Source organism: Sinocyclocheilus grahami, unplaced genomic scaffold (genome assembly GCF_001515645.1).
Source record: "Sinocyclocheilus grahami isolate Dianchi unplaced genomic scaffold, SAMN03320097.WGS_v1.1 scaffold725.1, whole genome shotgun sequence".
Taxonomy (NCBI): domain Eukaryota; kingdom Metazoa; phylum Chordata; class Actinopteri; order Cypriniformes; family Cyprinidae; genus Sinocyclocheilus; species Sinocyclocheilus grahami.
In genome coordinates, this window is record NW_015505904.1 from 23,742 (window position 1) to 48,703 (window position 24,962).

Genomic DNA, 24,962 nt, shown 5'->3' on the forward strand with positions numbered 1-24,962 from the left:
AAATAAATAAATATATATATATATATTTTTTTTTTTTTTTTTTACTGGTGTGCTTTTTATAAACGGCATTCTCACTAAAGATTCTAAATACAGAACTGAAGAATGTATTTTGTAAAACCAGGCATCACATCAATACAATACAAAAAGGATAACTCATTAGCACTTTTGAAGCCTGTCAATAGTTTACTATTTGAAATGGAAACAAGTAAAGACAATGCTATCTGCTTCCAATCCCCAATAATCATTTCTGACACACACATCTGTTTTTTGTAGCTTTGGGAGAGCAAGAAATAATGAAATATGCGATTGCTTTAATTAGTGTCATTTCACTGTAAACAAACCGGGTCTGAAGCAGCAGCCAAGCATTTCTGGATCAGTCCCTCAAAAGTGGTCTTCAGAACCATGTGCTCCTCAGGGATTGGCTTTTTGGTGATCTTCTCAGACGGTATGGACTGAAGTGGCTGAGAGAGACCACAGAACAGAGTAAAACCACTAACATGCCTCCAACAAACACCTAGCATTAAAGTTTTTTTTTTATTATTGTACATAAACCAATACCTTTATGACGTCTCCAATTGGTGCTCCAGGCGCCCCTTCCATGTTGCCCTGAGGCATGCTGGGGTTTCTGCCCAGGGGTCCCAGTGGCTGCTGCTGGATGGGGCTGAAGGTGGCTGGGCCCACAGGCTGATCTGGACCCTGTTGTTGCAGCTGAAGGGTCTGCATGGTTTGGACAGCAGGTACCTGAGGGTCTCCTAGAGGGGTCATGATGGGTGCTGTAATGGGGGCTGGTGGAGTGAAGTTTTCTGGAACCTGGAGACGAAAAACACGGGATGAAATCAGGAAATCAAGCCTAATCCACGTAGATTAGGAGCAAGCAGCCGATCTTCAATCTCACCTTCTTCTTTTTGGGAGCTCTGTTGAGTGCGGGAGGATCGTTCCAGCCGTTCTGAGGTCCTGCAGAGGAACAGAAGAGAGCATCTCATTTTGGATTTCAATTGGTGGAGCTGCACGGTCCGACCTGCTGGACCTCTGAGAGGGTAATGCAAGGCGGACGTCAGTTTAAGCTGTTATTGAACATTACATCATACGGATTGGAATAGGTTCTAAATCGCAACAATTGCAGGACTCGACACTTAAAGATTTGTTCTGCATGCACCATTGGACTCAAGAAAACAATAAATTATATTGGACAGCTAACAAAATACACCATTTTAAAATTTACAAGCATAATGTGACGTTTATCATGCTTACCATGCAAATGCAGAGCAAAATGATCGCTTATGCCCTTGAATCTATTTTTCAGCCAATACTTGATCATTGTATATCTAAATGAGTGATTATGCATTTTAGAAGTACTTCAGAAAAACAAAATAACCACTGCAAAATTCTAGTGAATCTTACTGATTTGTGCAATTATTTATTAATAATCCGAGATGGACAATTACAGTCCTCTATGTTAGATTGTTATAACTCCCTTCATAAATTCACCTTCCATAGACCAGGCCGAGTCTTGATTTAATCCTCCTGCAAATATATAAGATAGCGGACGCATGACGTGTCCATCAACATTTATTAAGCAACATGAAGATTTTAGATGATGACTTAGATTTTAGAATATATGTATGTAACTCGTGTAATAAACAGCACAGGTTCACCACTGGTAATCATTTTTAACCGTGTGTTCAACTCAACTGATCACCACTTTTAATCACCTTTTCGTCTTTTCAAGCCTACCTTTAACAAATGCTATAATGAGCAAGAATCTATATGTCAAAAGTTTGAAAGATTTAAGATTTTTTATGTTTTTTTAAAGAAGTTTCTTATACTCACCAAGGCTATATATATATATATATATATAAATAAAAAACAGCAAAATGTTTTTTTAAAGAAGTTTCTTATACTCACCAAGGCTATATATATATATATATAAATAAAAAACAGCAACATTGTGAAATATTACTACAATTTAAAATAACTGTTTTCTATTGTAATATATGTTAAATGTAATTTATTGCTGTGATGCGCAGCTGTATTTTCAGCATCATTCCTCCAGTCTTCAGTGTCACATGATCTTCAGAAATCATTCTAATATGCTGATCTGCTGCTCAAGAAACATTTCTGATTATTATCAGTGCTGAAAACAGCTTCATATGTTTGTGGAAACTGTGATACATTACCATTCAAAAGCTTGAGGTAAGTTTAAAAAAAATATAATATTGTTTGAAAGATTTATGGTTTTTAATATATGTTCCAATAAATGTTGTTTTTCCAAAGTTTCCAATAAATGAAAAAAACTTCCAAAGTCCCCCCCCTCCCCAAAACAAAATTCTATTCACCAAAGAATGTTTTTACCATTGATAATAAGAACCAAATCAGCATATTATACTGATTTCTGAAGATCATGTGACACTGAAGACTGGAGTAATGATGCTGAGAATACAGCTTTGATCACAGGAATAAATTACATTTTACAATATATTCACATAGAAAACAGTTGTTTTAAATTGTAATAATATTTCACAACATTACTGTTTTTTTGTTTGGTGAGCAGAAAGGGCTTTTGACCAGTAGTGTGTCTCCAATATATATATGAAACACTTGATGAATTTCATCAGTTACAGCTTATATGTCTCAGATCTGGTGCTGAGTGCAGACCTGTTCTCTGGGAGAATGGAAACAGTGCGGGTTCAGTCTGAATACCTGGAGCTCTGGCGACCGGAGGAGGAAGATAAGCCGTGGGCGACCCCGGCCCACCGTGCTGGAAAGACATGCCAGAAGAGAGAGGAGGAGGAGGAGAGAAAGGCTGACCTCCCTGAGGAGGCCCAGAAATCACAGGAGGAGCTGCTGGCTGAGAGGAGGCAGGGTGCATGAACTGTGGAGGATAGACAGCAGCAGCAGAGGGTGGAGGAGGAAGAGGAGAGGCCAGAGACGAAGAGTACTGAAGAGGCTGATAGATGCCAGGAGTCCCGGCGGCAGGCATGAACTGCTGAACCTGAGGATAGTCTGAAGATCATGAGGAGAGGAGACAACAGGCAGTTAGTGCAGTTAGTCATTTACAGAGTCATTTCACATTACAGCCACAGTTATGAGTGTGCATATATTAATAAACAGCTTTAGTGAAATGATCTTTAACCGTTAAAAGGGATAGTTCACCCAAAAATGAAAATTACCCCATCATTTACTCACCCTCAAGCCATCCTAGGTGTATATGACTTTCTTCTTTCAGACGAATACAATCGGAGTTATATTAAAAAAATGTCCTGGCTCTTCCAAGCTTTATAACGGATTTCGATATAAGCCAAGAGGAGACTGGTTTTCCTTTGCTCCTGTAAACAAACGTCGGTTCTCGCGAGACTAGCATATTCTCACCGAACCTTACGCTACACATGTACTACGTCATCCTTATGACAGTTAGTGCAAGCTACAGAAAAGTGGTTATAACATTAAATATAAATATGTTTCTTACATAAACGCAGTGATTCGCTACAGGAGGCCTTTATTCACCCCTCGGAGCCGTGTGAGGCTCTTTTTATTACGGATGGATGCACTTCATTGGACTTCTTTTGGACTACTGACAAAAACACCCATTCACTGCCATTATAAAGCTTGGAAGAGCCAGAATATTTTTAATATAACTCCGACTGGATTCGTCTGAAAGAAGAAAGTCATATACACCTAGGATGGCTTGAGGGTGAGTAAATTAAGAGGTAATTTTCATTTTTGGGTGAACTATCCCTTTAACACACATCTCAATACATACCGAGCATGCAAAAGTTCATGCAAAGATTTTACAGCAGCCAGCATCCATACAAAAATTCATGCATTGCTTACGTTTAATCTTTGTAGGTGAAGTCTGTCATTTCTGCACCACTAGTTTTTTTACCGAGAACTATATAGAATGTACTTTTTTAATGAGTATAAAGTAACTGCTCATTAAAAAGTAGTACCTACTCAGTATGCAATTTCAGACACAGCCAGCAAGTCAGTGGTCAGCCATTGGTCAATAGCCGAGTCCCAATTCAGAGACTGCGTTCAAAGACCAACTGCATCACCGCGGCACACTGAAGGCTTTCACAATCTTCCCAATAATATCTAGCAATTCAACTTGGTCAGATTTCACCATTTTGAATTGAAAAAAGCCTAAATCATTTACATGATTAATTTAATGTAATTAGCAATTGAATGTGACGAGACAAGAATCATAAACGGAGCTCTTTTCTGCATAAAAGTGATATGAGGAGGAGTGTAAGTTTGATTTATTTTTTTATGTAAAATTTTTTTTTATTTTTTATGGGGAATTCTCAGATTTGAGAATCTGAGGGTGCAAAAAAAATCGCCTTTAAAGTTGTTCAAATGAAGTTCTTAGCAATGCATATTACTAATCAAAAATTAAGTTTTGATATATTTACGGTAGGGAATTTACAAAATATCTTCATGGAACATGATCTTTACTTAATATCCTAATGATTTTTTGGCATAAAAGAAAAATCGATAATTTTGACCCATTCAATATATTTTTGGCTATTGCTACTAATATACCCCAGCGACTTAAGACTGCTTTTGTGCTCCAGGATCACATTTGTAGTTATTGCATTTTGCATGTATGTAGCTGGGATAGGAGAAAACATTGTAGTATGACCTTTAAGCTCATTTAGTGAGAGTTTTCTAAAGTTTAGTGGTAAGAATGAGGAATGCAGTCATGATTTCTGTGATTGCACACTTACTCTGGTACTGCTGGGAGAACATGAACGCAGCGGAGGCAGGAACGGACGCACTCACTGGAGACTGAAGGCCAAAGGCTGGAGCTGTGGACTCCACCTGAGGACAGAAGAGACAGAAACCTGTTTAGACTGACTTCTGACATGTTACGTGTTGAGAGGAAGAAGCGTGATCCAGCCTGCCACCAACACTAGAGATGTGCAAAATGACATCTTTTTATATATAATGTTATTATACTCACTAAAGGGATGTGCGTCTCCGTAACCGAGGCGATACGCATCTCGATGCACAGCCAACGATACGATACATTAAAGATATGAAGCAGATACCGATGCAGTGCGATACAATTATATGCCGATGCAAATCGGTGAATCTTACCATCCTTCCTACACAAATCTCTTTGCTGTCACTTCTGACAGTTCATTTCTGACTAAATAAAATAGCTGACCCTAAAACTTTCGAATGACAGTGTATATACAGTACAATCTAGTAGTATTAAACCGTGTTATCAGATAGCATGTTACTCTTTACATTACACTGCATCTGCCAGCTAAATATCACACATCACCCACAGTATTTACATAAAGAACCCAAAGAACTAGTGCCTTTTGTCATGAATTTTACACAAGGCATATTTTATACGTTGATTCTGATACACAGACGTTCAATATATCGAAAATCTAACGTTACAACCCATCAACTTAGTCAAAACAGGACACTCTTGACATCTCTGGCTTTATAAAGTAAAAAACAATACAGCTTCAGCATATCTTCAACAATCATGAAAACAGATGTGAAGGATTTTAAAATGATTGTCAACACCACTTGAGAATCCGTCCAGCTGCTAATGAAATGCACTGCAGTTTAGGACAAAAGACAAGCATGCAGGTCAGTCTGGTATTTAAAGGAGACATATTATGCCCCTTTTCACAATATGTAATAAGTCTCTGGTGTCCCCAGAATGTGTCTGTGAAGTTTCAGCTCAAAATACTCCACAGATCATTTATTATAACATTTTGAAAATGGAAGCAGAAACACGCCGTTTTTCGTGTCCGTCTCTTTAAATGCAAATGAGCTACAGCTCCCCGCCCCCTTTTCTAGAATAGAGCTGCGCCGTTACAGCTCGTACCTGCTAAAACATCTGTTTTGGTTCTGATTATCATGCTTATCGCGCTGAAATCATGCGTTTTAAACCATACGAGTTTAAACTTCTGATATAGGGTTTTCTGAGCGCACACATCTGAAGCACACGCACAGAAAGCGGCTGTCACAGCATGTGAGTACTAAACTAAGTTCTCATTCACACACACAAGTTTACGTTAAAAACACACACGAGTTACAAAAAACTGGGTTATGTCTGTGAAGGTAAACAGCTGGGAAATAAATCGCTTGTTTATTTTAGATCTGTGTGGCAGCATTAATATACAGTAAATAAATCAATAAATGCACTGCTCTGTCGTCTCCTCTGAGGCTGGGACTCTAAACAGTGTTCTGTGCTCGTCTGTCTGTGCAGACAAACACAGAACAGTTAGCATGTTTAGCTCAAACATTCGCCATGCCATTAGAACTAGTTCACCGTTGTTGCTTGCAAAAACACAATAACGGCGCCGTGGGTGGAATCTTACAGATTAAGGGGCAGTAATATTATAATGAGATCCCTTTACCACGTCACTAGGGGAGCGAAATAAGACGCTTGCAAAAAAAGGCTTACCAAATCAAAGTTACTGGGTTAATCTTTTACACGTTTCCTTGGTTGGTAGATGTACCGGGGACCTGATTATAGCACTTACAACCTGGAAAAGTCAGATTTTCATGATATGTCACCTTTAAAAGTTGGAAGCGGTGTGTGTCATATTGTAATCCTCACACAACTGCACTGCGTCAGCGGAACAGAAGAGATTTATTAGATCCATAAACACTGGAGTAACATCATACCGCAGTAGCGAGTGAGACTGCTGGCAGATGCACATTCAGTCGTACCGTATTTTACGGAATATAAGATGTGTTTTTTTTTAATCTTCTGATTATAACATTATATAATGTTAACATTAAGATCAAGCACACATCTGGATTTGTGTGGAATGAGAGAGGAAAACGAGAAGTTTATTTGTTTACTGCATTTGAGATTCAGTTTTGCTTGAAATAAATTCGTTTTGGCTTGAGGTTTATAAGAAATGTTGTTTATAATGAACGCCACTATCATTTATATTTGTATTTTAGATTCCCTCACTCTACAACAAATCCTTTCAACTTAACAGCATTCAGAACAGAACAGGATGAAAAATATATGTTTAGTGTTTATAATGTTTGTAGATGTTGATCATTTTACATTATTTCTGTGATTTATACACTGATGCGACACTGATTCTCTCTCTCTTTACAATGCAAGTTTGACCCGGTGGGACTAATTTTGCCGGAAAATACGGATTAAATAGGTGAAACTCAACATTAGATGCTAATAACGTAAAAAAGAGAGGATATGAAAGAAACAGATTATTTGTGTGACAAAACAAACATCTGCATTGAATGAATGAAGAGAAGCCTCCTCCCCCTGCAAACTCTGGACTGATGAAAAAGGAGTTCGATAATACAAATAATACTTATTAATGCTCTTTAAATTCTTCTAAAAATTACTGGAATTTATTGGAATCAGCCCATTCTGATATTAGAATAGAACTACATGTTTTTTTACTCTAACTCTAAAGCATAGAACCATAGAAACCATTTACTTGATCAAAAATACAGAAAAATAGTAATATTGTGAGTAACTATTGCAATTTAAATATATATTTTAATTAAACATTTTTTAATATGCTTTAAAGTATAATTTGATGCAAAGCTATATTTTCAGCATCATTACTCCAGTCTTCAGTGTAACATGATCCTTCAGAAATCATACTAATATGCTGATTTATTATCAGTGTTGAAAACAGTTGTGCTGCTTCATATTTTTTTTTATAACCTGTGATACTATTTTCAGGATTTAGAAAGTTGAAAAGAACAGCATTCACATTGGGATTTTCAAATAAAGCCAAGGTAACACTCATTTTCATACAGCACACAGTGCAAATTACATGAATATGACAGTGGGCAAATGCATAAAGCACAGCATAATTTGAAATCACAAATTTAATGTTTAAAGCATTCGATTTGCACGGACCGAAAGTCGCGCAGAGAACACGCGATCATAAAGGTCACATGCACACGTCACAAGATCTCACAACTGGATCTGACTAAGTTTGCAAGGTTTGTGAAATTACATTTTCATTAGTCATTCAAAGATTTGTTTAAATTATATAAATGCGTATTTGCTGAATGCTGACGGCAAATGAGAAAGTATTATAATTTTTGCCTTTCTATTACTAATAATATAAAAACAATCGTTATAATACTTTTTGTATACATTTGAATTCCTTTGTTTAACAGTTCTATCTGATTATTAGTCAGACTTCTATCCGTATTTAGACAGAACTGTTAACGACGACAGCGAACAAGAGGGAGAACGTGAGCACCGTGTGTTCAGGAGCTGCTGCTCAGTGCCGTCAAAATATAAGTCCCGGCTCGAACGCATCGGCCAAACAGAAAAACTTATCGGCCGATACCGATATTTGAAAAATGGCAAATATCGTCCCATATATCGGTCGACCACTAGTTTAGAGACTCAGCAGGCCTGTGGTTTTGCTCATGCGGTTAGCATCTGTCAGTGTGAGCAGCTCTATGGGTCTGTACCTGCGGGTCAGCGGCAGGCACCAGCGGGTGAGGGACACTGGGCAGAGCTGTAGGGGTTTGGTTACTCCAGGACGTGACAGTAGAGGCGGATCTACCCTGAACACAACACAAACACAAACACACGCTGGTATCGGCCGCTGGTGAGTCAAACAATGCAGCCGCCGGGTGTGAGTGTCTCTGGTACCTGCTGGTAATACTGAGGAGGTGCAGCGGGGACCTGTGGAGGTTGTGTGTATGTCTGCACTGGTGCAGCGGCGGGAAGCGTCTGGCGCATGTCCTGCATCCCAGTCACTGCATGCTGCTGCTGACCCAGAGCTCTGCTCAGACGATCACGCAACTGCTGCACAGCAACCTACACAAAACAAAAACCATCCGAGCTGACATTAAAACCTAGAAACACAACTAAAATAGCAAATAGCAACAAACAGTGCCCATAGCACATGAGAGACTCTATTCAACTCTATTTGACAGCTGATTTTCAATAATTTCAGGAATTCTGATCATGGTTGTCATTAAATTTAATAACTAATTAACAGGTTAATTAGTTATTAAACATTAATAGCGCAAAATGCATGTCGAGTACTCCAAAAGCCCTGTTTTTAATTAATAATAACTTACATAACTAAGTTATTATTAATTAAAAACAGGGCTTTAATTAATAATAACTTACATAACTGTAATTATGAAGTTTTAATATTTTACCATTTAAACTGTTTAAAATTTTCAGCCCAAAATGGCACGCATTGAATCATTTTTGATGCATACCAATAGATGAGTTAAGTAGATTAACTGAAGCGGTCAATTTGAACTGATTCATGGAAATGAATCAAACTTTCTGAATCTATATCTATATCTTACAGCTCTCATAATTGAGTTGCAGAACTAAGATCGCAAACCTACTCCAAAAAATAATTCTTCAGGAAACTTAATGGTCTCTTAAAAGCACATTCAAATCTAGCATCGCGGATTCATTTTATAATGGATTGTGATTCTGAATATATACCCAACGCATTTTACTATTATTTATATACTACTGTAATATTTATTTATATTTTAAATTACCTTTTATTTTACATTTTAATTTTTAATTTCAGTTTAACTTTGTTATTTTTACGTGCTTTTATATTTTTATTAGTTTTTGTTTTTTGAGTAATTTTAGTACTTCAACTTCAACTTACTTTATTTCAGTTAGTTACCAAGGCAGCACTTCATAAATATTATTTTTCATCTAATATTTAGGTTTTATTTTAGTTTTATCTAAATGAACAAAACACATTTTCTAATAATTTTAGTTAACAATAACAACACTGACCCAACCAGCAAAGGTCAAAATCCTTGTTTTAGCAAAATAACTGCATGTTATGCAAGATGTGCATTGCCTTGCTATCCAGGACGCATTAGTATTTGCCCTACAAATGCAGTCACATGTGCAATCAGATCATTTTAGACCACGTTTACTCTGTTTTTAGTGCTGACCACTATTGAGAAAAACAACACCAGGTGTAATTAGAGTCATTATAATTTGATATAGAGTTCTGTAGGAAATAATTACACAAATTATTAGCAAAAGCAATAGTAGTTCAATATCAGGGAAGATTTCTCTTGTGTGACCATCTACACAACTTAAGGCGCAATGGTCACCTGCTGAGTGTTGGTGGGCAGGTAAGATATGGCCGTCTGTAAGCTGCCCTGTGATGCCAGCAGACTGGCGTACTGATTCATCTTCACTGCCAGCAGTGCACCCATATCAGGAGAAACACCCCCCTGAGCCCTCAGCACAGCTCTCTGCAGAACCACCACCTTCTCAACCAGCTCCTACAAACACACATGACAACAGCACAGTTAAAACAGCACACTTCTTCAGACTTCATACTGTGTTCACGCTAGGGCTGTCAAAATGGCTGAAAAACTAAAATTGAATTTTGTACTCAAATATGATCAATATTCGAATTATATTAGAATTTAAAATACATGATTTCAGTTAGGGGGGAAAAAAGCTTTTGGCTTCTCTCCTGAAGCCACAAGAGAGCACATCGAGCAAAATATTATGCACGTTTCTTCAAAGCATAATAAAATAACAAGACTATCTTTGAAAAAAAGTGCATAATGTTTATATATCTTATATAATTTGCTTAAACTTAATTGCTTAAACAATTAGAAAGAAAACGGCATCATGCATGTATGTATAGTTTAATAACAAAGGACCGAAAAAATAAACATCACAAAGAGTACTTTCTTCATTTAAAAACTTGAGATACAGTGGGATGGGGAAAACCCACTACTATCTTTGAAAAAAAGTGCATAATGTTTATATATCTTATTATAATTAAACTTAATTGCTTAAACAATTAGAAAGAAAACGGCATCATGCATGTATGTATAGTTTAATAACAAAGGACCGAAAAAATAAACATCACAAAGAGTACTTTCTTCATTTAAAAACTTGAGATACAGTGGGATGGGGAAAACCCACCAAAAAGTAGTTTACATCAATTTCATTTTTACATGGCTTTCTAAACATGCGGCTCTCTTGTGCGAGACGCGAGTGCAACGCTGATAGACGTCCCTCTAGAAAATGTGATAAATATGCGCTCTGTGTGAACACTTTGGTTTCGGTATTGACGTAAGCAACATCATCTCCGCATTGATTGTTCTCTTTTTCCCGCAATACTTTGAATGAACAACGTAGCAGTACGTACACTTACATCGTCATCGCATCTCGTAAGATAACGCTGCCTGACGCACACCTTAAATTGAGTGGATTTTTATTTTAAATTCGGATTTTTTTTGACAGCCCTAGTTCACACACACGCAAAAACACTAAATCACAAGCAAGCTCAATAAAAACAGGTCTTGCTGGAAAACAGGATGGCCTGCAGTCTTGGAGCAGTGGGCTGCTGGTTCCCGTCTCACCTGCAGTGCCAGCGGGCTGCTGGAGTCCTGAGCTTTGGCCCAGTAGGCCACCAGCTGCTCTACTGTGCCTGCGCAGATGTAGCAGAGACAGGCCTGAGCCTGCAGCGCCGTGTCCTCAGTAGCATCCAGCCTGGAGCCCAGCAGACCTGCACCAAAGAACCCAACGTTCACATTCAATCAAACGTTCACGCACATAACTACCCTTGAAAACATTTGTGGAGTAATCAAAAACAGGGCTGGACAACCTAGCAAGCAAAAATGTATATTGTAATATTTTTTCAAACTTTTGACAACATTCAATATATCTAATCAGATATTAATGTATTTGCTCTGAAATGGCCTAATATATATATAATACAATAAAATAAAAGAGTTATTGTTTTCGACCCGTGTAACCTTGTGTTCTAATACATCAGCTATTATGACCTCCAGCAATAGCCAGGATGATGCCGTCAGCCATTCGGTTATCATGCAGACAGAGGTTAACAGCAGCTTCGTAATCGCCAGTCAGCAGAGCTTGTGTGATCAGCCCATCAATATCTGAAGCAAAAAGCAAGCATGGAATCATTAGTACAAAATTCAAGTTCCTTTAGAAGAATTTGACTCCCAATTTTATTTGATCAATCAACTTAGGTTAGATCAGTCAGAAACTTGCCCTGGCTAACTTTGAGGTTAATGGCGTCTGACGCAGGAGCTGGAGTCACTTCTGTGTTGGACGTCTCCTCAACAGCAGGTTCTTCATCTTCAAAAGGAACCTCATCTAGGTCAGACGTCTCGGTGGCAGGCGGCTCGGTTTCCTCTTCTGCAGGGCTTTTCTTCTCGACCTCGATAAGAAAAAAATACATGTAAATGACAGTGAAACGCATTCGCATTGTTTGACAACACTTGACATTCCACACAACTCTAAAAATTTTGAATGTCATTTTAAAAGCAAAAAACAAAACAAAAAAGCAAAACCAAAGTGTTTTGAACACACACACAAAAAAAAGACTAATAAACTGCCTACTTGAAAACATTCAAAAACAGTAAGTACACTAATAATCAGAGTAACAAATTACTTGGATTAAGATCGGATTGAATTGCTTTCAATCTTATTTACATGGTATTTTTTCAATTATTACCTAAAAATACAGTACTTTCGACCACCTTTTTAAATCACTATTCATATGTATCCCAACCCACAACACAAAATATTACATTTAAATAGGCCTGTTGGTTGTCATTATATTTTTTCTTGCTTCAGTTACGAAACGTTCACCAGGGTGTCCATAATTTCTCAAAAACACAACTAAAATGCCTCTATTCTGGTGTTTCAAACTATTAATAAAATGCATGATGTTCATGTGTTGTAAAACCAAGCAAAAAGTCTCTGAGATGCGCAGAAGTGCATTTATTTCTATTTCGCCAAGTTTCCCAACTGCTTAAATGCATCATCAGAGACTGTTGTTCCACCGGAAGATTGAGTTAAGACATTCTGATCACGAAGGTTTTTTTAATTAAACATATGCAGGACTTCTACAAACATTTAGTCCATTTAAACACCATTCCTTTCTTTCAATAATAGACTGCAAGAAATGTGTAAACAAGCTAATGATTAAAAAAAAACTTGTAAAGCTAATAAAAAAAATAATAAAAAAAGTGTTTTTTTGCTAATGACCACCTATGTGGAGCAATGGGATATCAACAAGAACATAACGATCTTACAATGCCCAAATGACTACATGTTAGTCAACTAGCAGATGGTTTAATAAAATCATGCTGGTTCTCCATGTGCATGCCAATTCCCAAGGTGGCAGAAAAGGTGCATGCATTTTACCACAAGAAAACACGTTCTATGTTTCAAGGCTTGGTTGAGGTTAGTCGCAACACTCAAAAATCGACCACAAAAAAAAGCTACCATGCCAGCATTCCTGCATGTGATTTCAGAGGGTAGTTTGTTTCTCCCTCTGTCTTGTCCAGTTGAATTAACTAAATTCCAATGATATTATACACAGTTACAGAGTAATTCTATCACACAGGGATGCAGCAACGGGAGGCTCTAGCAGCATCGCTGGGCAGGTTGAAGGTACCTCCTCCGCGGGCGTCTCCTCTTCAGCCCTGGATTTATTTGGGTCACCACTAGCAGAAACCTCCTCAACATCTAGCACAGGCCGGAAATCACTGGCTTTCAGAAGATCAGTCTCAGAAACAGGATGCTGTGTCGTCAAATCAGATTCTAGTGCAGGTGGTTTGACGTCAACTGGAGCTTGCCAGCTCGTGGTTTTTTATTGGAGGCAAGATATCCGAAGAAAGGCCAAGAGCAGCCGGCAGCTGAGAGCCACAAGGTGGCATCACATCAGATTCTGGCTGTTGTAAATCAATGGTAGGTTCTTGTACAGATTCAAGAGGTCCAGCTAGTAACGGCAGTGCAACACTGCGCCAGATGCTTGGTAATTGACTGGCACAGAATGTTGAAGCTCAACTGGTGGTGCACATGAAGGAAGAGGATAATTGTGGGCTCATGCAAAGGTTCATTCACAGACTGAAGGTTTTGATCAAGCTTTGGAGGACTTGCATATTTTGGCTCGAGCTGAGGCTGAGCCGGCACAGCAATGGCTTCAGATTCAAGGACTAATTGAGGCTTAGAAACAGGGTCAGGCACAGGGTTCGACACGGGAGCAGGAGTGGGATGATGGTGAGGTATGAGTGAAAGCTTCACACACCACAGTCAGGATAAGATGGAATGCAAGCAAACAAAATGTATGCATAGAAGTGACGTTAACATGAAAAGCCAATAAAGTACATTGACATAAAAAGGAAATCTCTCGAATACTTGTACTGCATTGCAACCTGTCACTGGTTTACATATTTCTATATGAATGTTTTTGTCATATTACAACCATTGCATTGTCTATAGAAATTGCGGCTTTATTCCTTGTGAGATGCAATTACTGTAAATTACTGCTTTTCTGAAACAAGCATGACGTATATTCAGCCGACAAATGAGACACAGCTACAGTGTTGTCAAAGGTGCATTCAGTAGTTCTTTACGTAGCATTATCAGGGTGCTGATATCTATGCGAAAAATCCACACCGAGTGTCTCACCCTTGATACAAATGGCCATTTGGTGCCCCAAAGGAGACGTGATGGTGCCATGCAGTCTGCATGCTCTGTGTATATGGAGTGGCACTACTGGCCATTAGCATTGCTGTTTTTCCATGTACTTTAAGTACAGATACCACAATTGTGTCAGCCACTGCAGTGCCATTTATGGACGTGATTCAGCATGGTCATCTCTGAGTTTTATGCAAATTATACCAATTACAGTGAGTGGTCTACACAATTCCCTTACATGTCCAACAAAAAAGAAGCAACTTGGCCATCACTACTCAGGATTTTCTCCATAATTAAATCTTTCCACCTTGTTGCATGCAGTAATGTTCTGAAGTTCCTTCAGCAGCACTTAAAACACTCAAAACACATCTGAGAGACTGAATTGAAAATTGAACATCATTATTAAACCAAAGCATTCCATGTGTTTTGGACATATGCATAAATATTTGATTAAATCTATAACTATATAAAAGGAAATGGGATTGGTTCTTAGTCGGGTCCAAAGAAAGGAAAAAAACATATGAGAAGGACAGATCTCTCATTTGTAATAACTCCTCTAACAGAAGACATTAGAAGCATGTCTACTGTGGTACTGCATGACCTCACCTTGGAGATTTTGCTCTGTGTTTTGGTGAAGTATTTCTTCTGAGTCTTTGCCAGAAGCTCGGGACCTCCAGCAATAGCCAGGATGATGCCGTCAGCCATTCGGTTATCATGCAGACAGAGGTTAACAGCAGCTTCGTAATCGCCAGTCAGCAGAGCTTGTGTGATCAGCCCATCAATATCTGAAGCAAAAAGCAAGCATGGAATCATTAGTACAAAATTCAAGTTCCTTTAGAAGAATTTGACTCCCAATTTTATTTGATCAATCAACTTAGGTTAGATCAGTCAGAAACTTGCCCTGGCTAACTTTGAGGTTAATGGCGTCTGACGCAGGAGCTGGAGTCACTTCTGTGTTGGACGTCTCCTCAACAGCAGGTTCTTCATCTTCAAAAGGAACCTCATCTAGGTCAGACGTCTCGGTGGCAGGCGGCTCGGTTTCCTCTTCTGCAGGGCTTTTCTTCTCGACCTCGATAAGAAAAAAATACATGTAAATGACAGTGAAACGCATTCGCATTGTTTGACAACACTTGACATTCCACACAACTCTAAAAATTTTGAATGTCATTTTAAAAGCAAAAAACAAAACAAAAAAGCAAAACCAAAGTGTTTTGAACACACACACAAAAAAAAGACTAATAAACTGCCTACTTGAAAACATTCAAAAACAGTAAGTACACTAATAATCAGAGTAACAAATTACTTGGATTAAGATCGGATTGAATTGCTTTCAATCTTATTTACATGGTATTTTTTCAATTATTACCTAAAAATACAGTACTTTCGACCACCTTTTTAAATCACTATTCATATGTATCCCAACCCACAACACAAAATATTACATTTAAATAGGCCTGTTGGTTGTCATTATATTTTTTCTTGCTTCAGTTACGAAACGTTCACCAGGGTGTCCATAATTTCTCAAAAACACAACTAAAATGCCTCTATTCTGGTGTTTCAAACTATTAATAAAATGCATGATGTTCATGTGTTGTAAAACCAAGCAAAAAGTCTCTGAGATGCGCAGAAGTGCATTTATTTCTATTTCGCCAAGTTTCCCAACTGCTTAAATGCATCATCAGAGACTGTTGTTCCACCGGAAGATTGAGTTAAGACATTCTGATCACGAAGGTTTTTTTAATTAAACATATGCAGGACTTCTACAAACATTTAGTCCATTTAAACACCATTCCTTTCTTTCAATAATAGACTGCAAGAAATGTGTAAACAAGCTAATGATTAAAAAAAAACTTGTAAAGCTAATAAAAAAAATAATAAAAAAAGTGTTTTTTTGCTAATGACCACCTATGTGGAGCAATGGGATATCAACAAGAACATAACGATCTTACAATGCCCAAATGACTACATGTTAGTCAACTAGCAGATGGTTTAATAAAATCATGCTGGTTCTCCATGTGCATGCCAATTCCCAAGGTGGCAGAAAAGGTGCATGCATTTTACCACAAGAAAACACGTTCTATGTTTCAAGGCTTGGTTGAGGTTAGTCGCAACACTCAAAAATCGACCACAAAAAAAAGCTACCATGCCAGCATTCCTGCATGTGATTTCAGAGGGTAGTTTGTTTCTCCCTCTGTCTTGTCCAGTTGAATTAACTAAATTCCAATGATATTATACACAGTTACAGAGTAATTCTATCACACAGGGATGCAGCAACGGGAGGCTCTAGCAGCATCGCTGGGCAGGTTGAAGGTACCTCCTCCGCGGGCGTCTCCTCTTCAGCCCTGGATTTATTTGGGTCACCACTAGCAGAAACCTCCTCAACATCTAGCACAGGCCGGAAATCACTGGCTTTCAGAAGATCAGTCTCAGAAACAGGATGCTGTGTCGTCAAATCAGATTCTAGTGCAGGTGGTTTGACGTCAACTGGAGCTTGCCAGCTCGTGGTTTTTTATTGGAGGCAAGATATCCGAAGAAAGGCCAAGAGCAGCCGGCAGCTGAGAGCCACAAGGTGGCATCACATCAGATTCTGGCTGTTGTAAATCAATGGTAGGTTCTTGTACAGATTCAAGAGGTCCAGCTAGTAACGGCAGTGCAACACTGCGCCAGATGCTTGGTAATTGACTGGCACAGAATGTTGAAGCTCAACTGGTGGTGCACATGAAGGAAGAGGATAATTGTGGGCTCATGCAAAGGTTCATTCACAGACTGAAGGTTTTGATCAAGCTTTGGAGGACTTGCATATTTTGGCTCGAGCTGAGGCTGAGCCGGCACAGCAATGGCTTCAGATTCAAGGACTAATTGAGGCTTAGAAACAGGGTCAGGCACAGGGTTCGACACGGGAGCAGGAGTGGGATGATGGTGAGGTATGAGTGAAAGCTTCACACACCACAGTCAGGATAAGATGGAATGCAAGCAAACAAAATGTATGCATAGAAGTGACGTTAACATGAAAAGCCAATAAAGTACATTGACATAAAAAGGAAATCTCTCGAATACTTGTACTGCATTGCAACCTGTCACTGGTTTACATATTTCTATATGAATGTTTTTGTCATATTACAACCATTGCATTGTCTATAGAAATTGCGGCTTTATTCCTTGTGAGATGCAATTACTGTAAATTACTGCTTTTCTGAAACAAGCATGACGTATATTCAGCCGACAAATGAGACACAGCTACAGTGTTGTCAAAGGTGCATTCAGTAGTTCTTTACGTAGCATTATCAGGGTGCTGATATCTATGCGAAAAATCCACACCGAGTGTCTCACCCTTGATACAAATGGCCATTTGGTGCCCCAAAGGAGACGTGATGGTGCCATGCAGTCTGCATGCTCTGTGTATATGGAGTGGCACTACTGGCCATTAGCATTGCTGTTTTTCCATGTACTTTAAGTACAGATACCACAATTGTGTCAGCCACTGCAGTGCCATTTATGGACGTGATTCAGCATGGTCATCTCTGAGTTTTATGCAAATTATACCAATTACAGTGAGTGGTCTACACAATTCCCTTACATGTCCAACAAAAAAGAAGCAACTTGGCCATCACTACTCAGGATTTTCTCCATAATTAAATCTTTCCACCTTGTTGCATGCAGTAATGTGGTTTCTGCTCGTTTTGTCTGTCAAACTTTCTGCTTTCTGAGCTTCTTCGGCCATACAGATCGATTCTCCTGTCGTCTCCACTGGTAGGATAATAATAGAGGTCCATCATCTAATTTACACCCTTCACATCAGCAAACAGCACTTATCTACAGAGGCGGCAGATTCTCTTTGACGTTTGGTGAAACACTGCAAGTCACATTATTCATACACTTTTCAAGCACATGCTTATATTATAGGTCTTATAATTATGTAATTCTTATAGTGCAAATAAAAATGGCAAGGGTCGGCTAAAATGACTGTTTCTGATTGGCTGGCTGGCTGGCTATTAAACACCTGCTAGGGGTCAGGGAGCAAGCTTTTATCAGTTTGCCAGGAGACATAATGCTCTTTACAAGTTTCCAGGCTTCTACAATGAGTGTCTTAGAAGAAAAAAAATGCATTTGCCAGGAATTGGCCAATCATGCACTGAAAGAATACAATTAAAGAATTCAAGGCTTGATTTCGAACTATTTATTCCACTTTGTTTGGTTTATTGATTAGAAAAAGAGTTGAGCCGCTGAAAGTTTTTACTGGGCAAGTATCGTCTCCTCAAAAAGAGGAAGTTTCCTTTGACTAAGGGTCGGCTAAAATGACTGTTTCTGATTGGCTGGCTGGCTGGCTATTAAACACCTGCTAGGGGTCAGGGAGCAAGCTTTTATCAGTTTGCCAGGAGACATAATGCTCTTTACAAGTTTCCAGGCTTCTACAATGAGTGTCTTAGAAGAAAAAAACTGCATTTGCCAGGAATTGGCCAATCATGCACTGAAAGAATACAATTAAAGAATTCAAGGGTTGATTTCGAACTATTTATTCCACTTTGTTTGGTTTATTGATTAGAAAAAGAGTTGAGCCGCTGAAAGTTTTTACTGGGCAAGTATCGTCTCCTCAAAAAGAGGAAGTTTCCTTTGACTTCCCCTTCCTTGGAGGGAAGCAAAACAGTTTGTGTTGCGGTCTTGTTTTCTATAATGAATTAAAGCATTAGAACCAAGCAAGTATCTTCATGTTTGGTTCTCAAAAACCCAGTGCAAAGTCAAACAGGCTAAAACTGAATGCAGAGGTTACCTGAACGAGTCCAAAACAGAAAGGTTTAACCGTTAGCTAAAACACAATGACTGGTGCACTTACCACATCGGCCTCATCAGATTCGCAGTTCTTTTCTAACGCTGATGCAATCTGAAAACCACAAGCAAAACTAATCAGGTCCTATACTCGAAGACACAAAGAATCAGATTTCCACACTGTGAACACACAGAAATACCTTTAGGGCGAGCTCTTCCTTCTTGTATCCCAAAAGCTCCAGATATTTCCCTCGTGCATCTTCTTCAAAGTTCACCTGAGCACATAAATCTATTGGTTACAACTTCAATAAAGATTTGGCTAAATAATACAAGTACGACAGCTTATAAACTACTCTAGTGTCCCACCTTCAGAAAAGACCAGATGGTCTTCTCAAATTCACTCTGAGCAGCTTCAGTCTTGTTTTGGCAGTACTCAAGGAAATTTCCTGCAGTGAGCGTCGCCTGAAGTTGGTTCGATCGATCAAGGAAATCTGTTTCTGTCACAACCTGACTGATATGAACCACATGGGCAGCAGTCTGCTGGGGCTGCTGGGCCGCTGGCTTGATGTTGTCCAAAGTGACCAGTTTTCCACCAAACTGCTCACAAAAAGACAAAAGCGGATTAGAAACAAGCACACCATTTTTAAGGTGTCTTATTAGATCTGTGGCCACTGACAGCGAAAGACGCTCCAACTGGTCTTCGGATCCATTTGGGGGGTTTCTTGAGAGGCGTGATGGTGCTCTGGGACGGAGCGGTCTGAGGCAGCTGTAAAGGCGGCAGCGTCTTGCCCGTACCAAAAGGATCCATATTTCCAAATGAACTACTTAACTGTTGAGCCAAAGAACATCAGGAGCAACTGTGAAAAGATCAAGCTCATGAGCAAGTTAGCTTGTATTGAGAGTTCAGTTGTACCTGTTCGGCCTGTAAAGTAATGGCGTCGTCATTGCTTCCTCCCATGATGGAGTAGATGCTGATATTGCCATCAAAGGCAGCAGCAGACAGCACAGCTGGGTTTCTGGGGCACCACTGGATGTCAAAACACCACTGAGTACTGGTAGGCAGCTCATACAGGACCTGATTGAGAAGACATCACATGTTACACCCCATAAACTTTTGGTGGCACCTCAGTGTTCTTCAAAGGACTAAGCTCTCACCTCAGCCGTGTTGGGGTTCCAGCACAGGATCCGGTTATCTTTCCCACAGCTCAGGAGCAGCTCTGGATCAGCTTCACTCCAGGCTATGGCCAAGACACCTCTGAAAGCACACACAGCGAAAGATGAGGACATAGAAACACTCAAGGAGGGTAGGAGCATCTGCTGATGTTTATATCTACCTTGTGTGGCTCTCCAGCACTTTGAGAGGGGAGGTGGCAAAGCGCAGGTCCCACATTTGGATGACGGGCATTCGGTCATCTTCAGACGCCAGAACCAGCTGAGTGGCCACCTCCGGGTTCCAGGCCAGACCAGAACAATGCATCTGAACCACAACACAAACTCCATCAAAATCACACGCATCATGGACACTAACATGGTACTCGGTATCAGACAGTAATAACGACATAGGACCACAATCTACCTCAATACACAAGCATATCCTAGCAGTACTATGGCAACTAGGGCTGTCAAGCGATTACATTTAGAAAAAAATCTAATTAATTACACAATGTGGTGATTAATTAACCTAATTAATTGCAAATAAAGAAATTACCCATTATTGGGTTAAATGAGAACTTTAAGGCTACAATGGCATTAACTGTGGAACATAAAAGATAACTTGAGAAATGTCTCAGTATTTTTTTTATACTGTGAGCAATGCATCTGAACCACAACACAAACTCCATCAAAATCACACGCATCATGGACACTAACATGGTACTCGGTATCAGACAGTAATAACGACATAGGACCACAATCTACCTCAATACACAAGCATATCCTAGCAGTACTATGGCAACTAGGGCTGTCAAGCGATTACATTTAAAAAAAAATCTAATTAATTACACAATGTGGTGATTAATTAACCTAATTAATTGCAAATAAAGAAATTACCCATTATTGGGTTAAATGAGAACTTTAAGGCTACAATGGCATTAACTGTGGAACATAAAAGATAACTTGAGAAATGTCTCAGTATTTTTTTTATACTGTGAAAGTCAGTGGCAACCTAAACAGTTTGATCACCAACATTCCTCAATATCTGCTTTTATGTTTTGAAAAAAAAAAAAAAGTCGGAGGTTTGCAACAACATGCTGGTGAGTAAATGATGTTAATTGCAAATAAAGAAATTACCCATTATTGGGTTAAATGAGAACTTTAAGGCTACAATGGCATTAACTGTGGAACATAAAAGATAACTTGAGAAATGTCTCAGTATTTTTTTTTATACTGTGAAAGTCAGTGGCAACCTAAACAGTTTGATCACCAACATTCCTCAATATCTGCTTTTATGTTTTGAAAAAAAAAAAAAAGTCGGAGGTTTGCAACAACATGCTGGTGAGTAAATGATGACAGAATTTTTATTTGGGGTGAATTATCCCTTTAATAGTTTTTTTAAATTATTAATTATGAAATATACCGTTTTTTTTATGAAATGAAGCTCTAAATAAGAAGCTAAAACTCCCAGTAGGTGGCGGTAAATGTCTTAATGTGTAAATCATTGAGTCATTCATTCATTCGATTCATTCGAACAGCTGATTCATTCAGGAATGAAGTAACTGGCTCTCTGTATGAATGGGTCATTGGTTCACCCGATTCATTCAAAACACAGATTAATTCAGAAACCAATCACCTCTGTGTGCTGCTCAGAGACACATTTTTTTGGTAATATTTTTGTTGAAAACAGCTAAAACAGACAATATTGTGCCGCCAATCAACTGTATGAAATGTAAGATGACCCATGTAAGTCTGGGGCGGGTGCATTAACTGCATTAATAATAATCACCTCTGTGTGCTGCTCAGAGACACATTTTTTTGGTAATATTTTTGTTGAAAACAGAGCTAAAACAGACAATATTGTGCCGCCAATCAACTGTATGAAATGTAAGATGACCCATGTAAGTCTGGGGCGGGTGCATTAACTGCATTAATAATTCTTTTTTCTGCTGCTAGTTATTTCTTCGTAACTAATTAATTAAATGTACACATTAACTCAACAGCCCTAGTAATAACATGATACTTTGTCATTAGTGAAGTACTCCAAATTATTTTATTATTAGGAAAAGTTTAGTAAAATCAAGGCAAAGAGGAATAACTGAAACAGACCCTGTTGCTGTGATCGCTGACTTTGATGATCAGGTCGTTCTTTCTCAGATCCCAGACCGAAGCTTTTCCGCTGGGACTGGCCGAGGCCAGGATGTGCTGCACCTGTCTGTTCCACGCAACGCAGCTGATGTCCTCTAGGGGCTAAAAGCAACAACAAAATCAAGACCAGACAGAGGTGGAGACTGGAGAGTCCAGCCCATAGATATACGTGGGCTCTCTTTTCTATGCAAGTCTTTTGAGCAGGCTTTCCATCCACCAGGCAAAAATCTGATTGCTTCGAAAAGCACATTTGCTCTCAACCTTTTTGCCTCTGAGGACCCCCATCGTTCAAAACAATATTCAAAATATTCAGACAATATTCGATATTCCCTGTCCATTCATTAAAATAAGTAACTGAAGTAAGTTTCAGAATTCCAGAAGTTTTAAGAGCTAAATGTTCTTCAGGGATACAACTCCTTTAACCAATTCCAGTCGTTTGTGATTTATTGGATGAGGATTTATGGAAATATTTCTTACTCACAATTTCTACCCGATACAATATTTTAGAGCCCAGTTTTAAGATTTCATTAATTTACTTTGATTTACTTTTCCATATCTAATAATCACTTTTGAAACCAGGCTTCACCATATATCTTGGTTTTCCAAGGCGTATGAACCCTGGTTCTTCAAAGAAAAAATAAGTTGCTGAAGGTGTGAATTTAAATATGAAATATCTTGATTTTTAGTTAAATTTGAGCTTATTTAATGCTTGTTTTATCTTATTTTAAATGATCTTGTGCCATGCTTTTTTGAGAGCCACAACTACAAGCAATAGTACAGCGATGCATTCCCATGAAAACACTATTGCAAGGATGATGCATCTGCCCAATGTTTATCAGAAAGGAAGAACAAAACTAGAACCCATGAAGGAGTGCACATGAGATCTGTACCTGAGTTTTGGGTCCTGGCGTCATTGGGGAGCTCAAGTTGTTCAAATCCCAAATGTAGATTTCTGATTCATTTCCCCCAGAGGCCACAAGGTTTGTCTAAAGAAAAAAAACAACTGTCACCGTCACGGAAAAAATAACAATTCTTGCACAAACTGACCATAGAATAAGAACTTGGTTCGGGTAATCACCTGAAACGAGTTGACGTCGAGAGCTCTTACTGGTCCCGTGTGTTTCTCGCTCTGGGAAATGATCACTTCACTGTCTCCAGCAATGATTTTGGAGGCGTCATAGAGGATGATGTTGCCGTTCTCTCCTCCGGCGATGAGGACACCTGATGGCAAACTCTGGTCTTCAATGCCATGTGCACCCCAGACTAGTTTGTGGTATCTAGATACAGAACAGAAAGGTTACTGAAAATAAACACTCACCAAGTACAAGATGAGAGCATAAGACCCTGTAATAGAACTGTAATAGAAATTGCAACACTAAATGGTTTATATTAATAATGCATCAGAAAGCTAAAGAAAACATCTGCACTGAAAGTTAAAGAAACAAAGTGCTGTTATCAATGCTGGCATTTGTTTGGTGGTCACTTGGATGAGATTATTGTAAATCATTAGCACATAATGTGAGCAAAACGCAGTACCTGTGTGGAGAGGAGAAAGAGCCGCATGACTTCATGGCTAAAGTGGGATCCGACAGATCCAGCTCAAAGATCTCCAGAGACGCATTGGTGCTGAAGGTGGCATCGAGCTGCTGGGCCGACGTACCTGAACACACATTCATCAATGAGACACATTAGACCAAACAGACGTCAGTCAGGCTAGCGCCATATTTAACGGAAATGAAAACGAGGCTGTGAGTGACTGACGTACAGGGAGTTCAATGTATTGTACTGTTAATTAACAACAACAACATACAAAACAGCTTTCTGAAAAAACGTTCAGTAGGCAAAAACTACATAATTCAGGTTTGAAAGTTGTGAGCTGTGAAGATTATGGGATCTAGGATCTTTATACAGTGCGTGCCATTACAAAGACTAAAGCCCAATCCCAATTCTACCCCTTAGCCCTTCCCCTTTCCCCTACCCCTCAGTTTTGCGAGTTCACGTGAAGGGGTAGGGGTGTCTCAATTCTCTTTTGGTTGGAGGGGTAGGGGTAAGGGGAAGGGCCAGACAGCCCTTCAAACGAAGGGGTATGAATTATCTCAGCATAAACCGGCTTCAGGGGCAACATGGCTGCCCGAGCGAACAAAAAGACACATAAATGTAAGCATTTTTGGCATTAATAAAGATTTTAACGAAAAGTAATCATTTGTTTTATGTTACAGTCAATAGTGAGTTCATATTTATGGTCATGTTACTCAAAGAAATGTTTGCAAAAAAACGCTAATATTTGCTAACTAACGTCATATCATTACTGACTGCACGATAGTGCCACAACATATTTTCATGACTAATCAGGGCGATAACCCCCGTAGACATTGAGGGGGGCTAGTCCCCCCAATAATTAGAAATCACTAAACCCTTTTCTCAAATATTGCCAATTCGAGAG

At 39.0% G+C, this 24,962-nt stretch overlaps 1 protein-coding gene across 1 annotated transcript in view; it reads right to left on the reverse strand.

Annotated features, from left to right (window-relative positions):
* The window catches only part of LOC107560399 (protein transport protein Sec31A), a 31,782-nt gene that overhangs the window by 3,433 nt on the left and 3,387 nt on the right, over positions 1–24,962 (reverse strand). Inside the window, exons 4-33 of the mRNA XM_016244566.1 lie at positions 24,056–24,179; positions 23,598–23,796; positions 23,410–23,505; positions 22,481–22,621; positions 20,554–20,696; positions 20,375–20,474; positions 20,133–20,294; positions 19,896–20,048; positions 19,586–19,816; positions 19,420–19,494; positions 19,287–19,334; positions 17,174–17,392; positions 16,951–17,046; positions 16,770–16,880; positions 15,356–15,524; positions 15,062–15,240; positions 13,612–13,707; positions 13,431–13,541; positions 12,017–12,185; positions 11,788–11,901; positions 11,362–11,507; positions 10,090–10,263; positions 8,633–8,800; positions 8,449–8,544; positions 4,725–4,818; positions 2,656–3,003; positions 1,489–1,524; positions 896–954; positions 559–810; positions 342–461 (exon numbers count right to left, since the gene is read on the reverse strand). Of these exons, the coding sequence (XP_016100052.1) occupies positions 342–461; positions 559–810; positions 896–954; positions 1,489–1,524; positions 2,656–3,003; positions 4,725–4,818; positions 8,449–8,544; positions 8,633–8,800; positions 10,090–10,263; positions 11,362–11,507; positions 11,788–11,901; positions 12,017–12,185; positions 13,431–13,541; positions 13,612–13,707; positions 15,062–15,240; positions 15,356–15,524; positions 16,770–16,880; positions 16,951–17,046; positions 17,174–17,392; positions 19,287–19,334; positions 19,420–19,494; positions 19,586–19,816; positions 19,896–20,048; positions 20,133–20,294; positions 20,375–20,474; positions 20,554–20,696; positions 22,481–22,621; positions 23,410–23,505; positions 23,598–23,796; positions 24,056–24,179 (4,229 nt within the window). The remainder of the gene's footprint in view (positions 1–341; positions 462–558; positions 811–895; positions 955–1,488; positions 1,525–2,655; positions 3,004–4,724; positions 4,819–8,448; positions 8,545–8,632; positions 8,801–10,089; positions 10,264–11,361; positions 11,508–11,787; positions 11,902–12,016; positions 12,186–13,430; positions 13,542–13,611; positions 13,708–15,061; positions 15,241–15,355; positions 15,525–16,769; positions 16,881–16,950; positions 17,047–17,173; positions 17,393–19,286; positions 19,335–19,419; positions 19,495–19,585; positions 19,817–19,895; positions 20,049–20,132; positions 20,295–20,374; positions 20,475–20,553; positions 20,697–22,480; positions 22,622–23,409; positions 23,506–23,597; positions 23,797–24,055; positions 24,180–24,962) is intronic.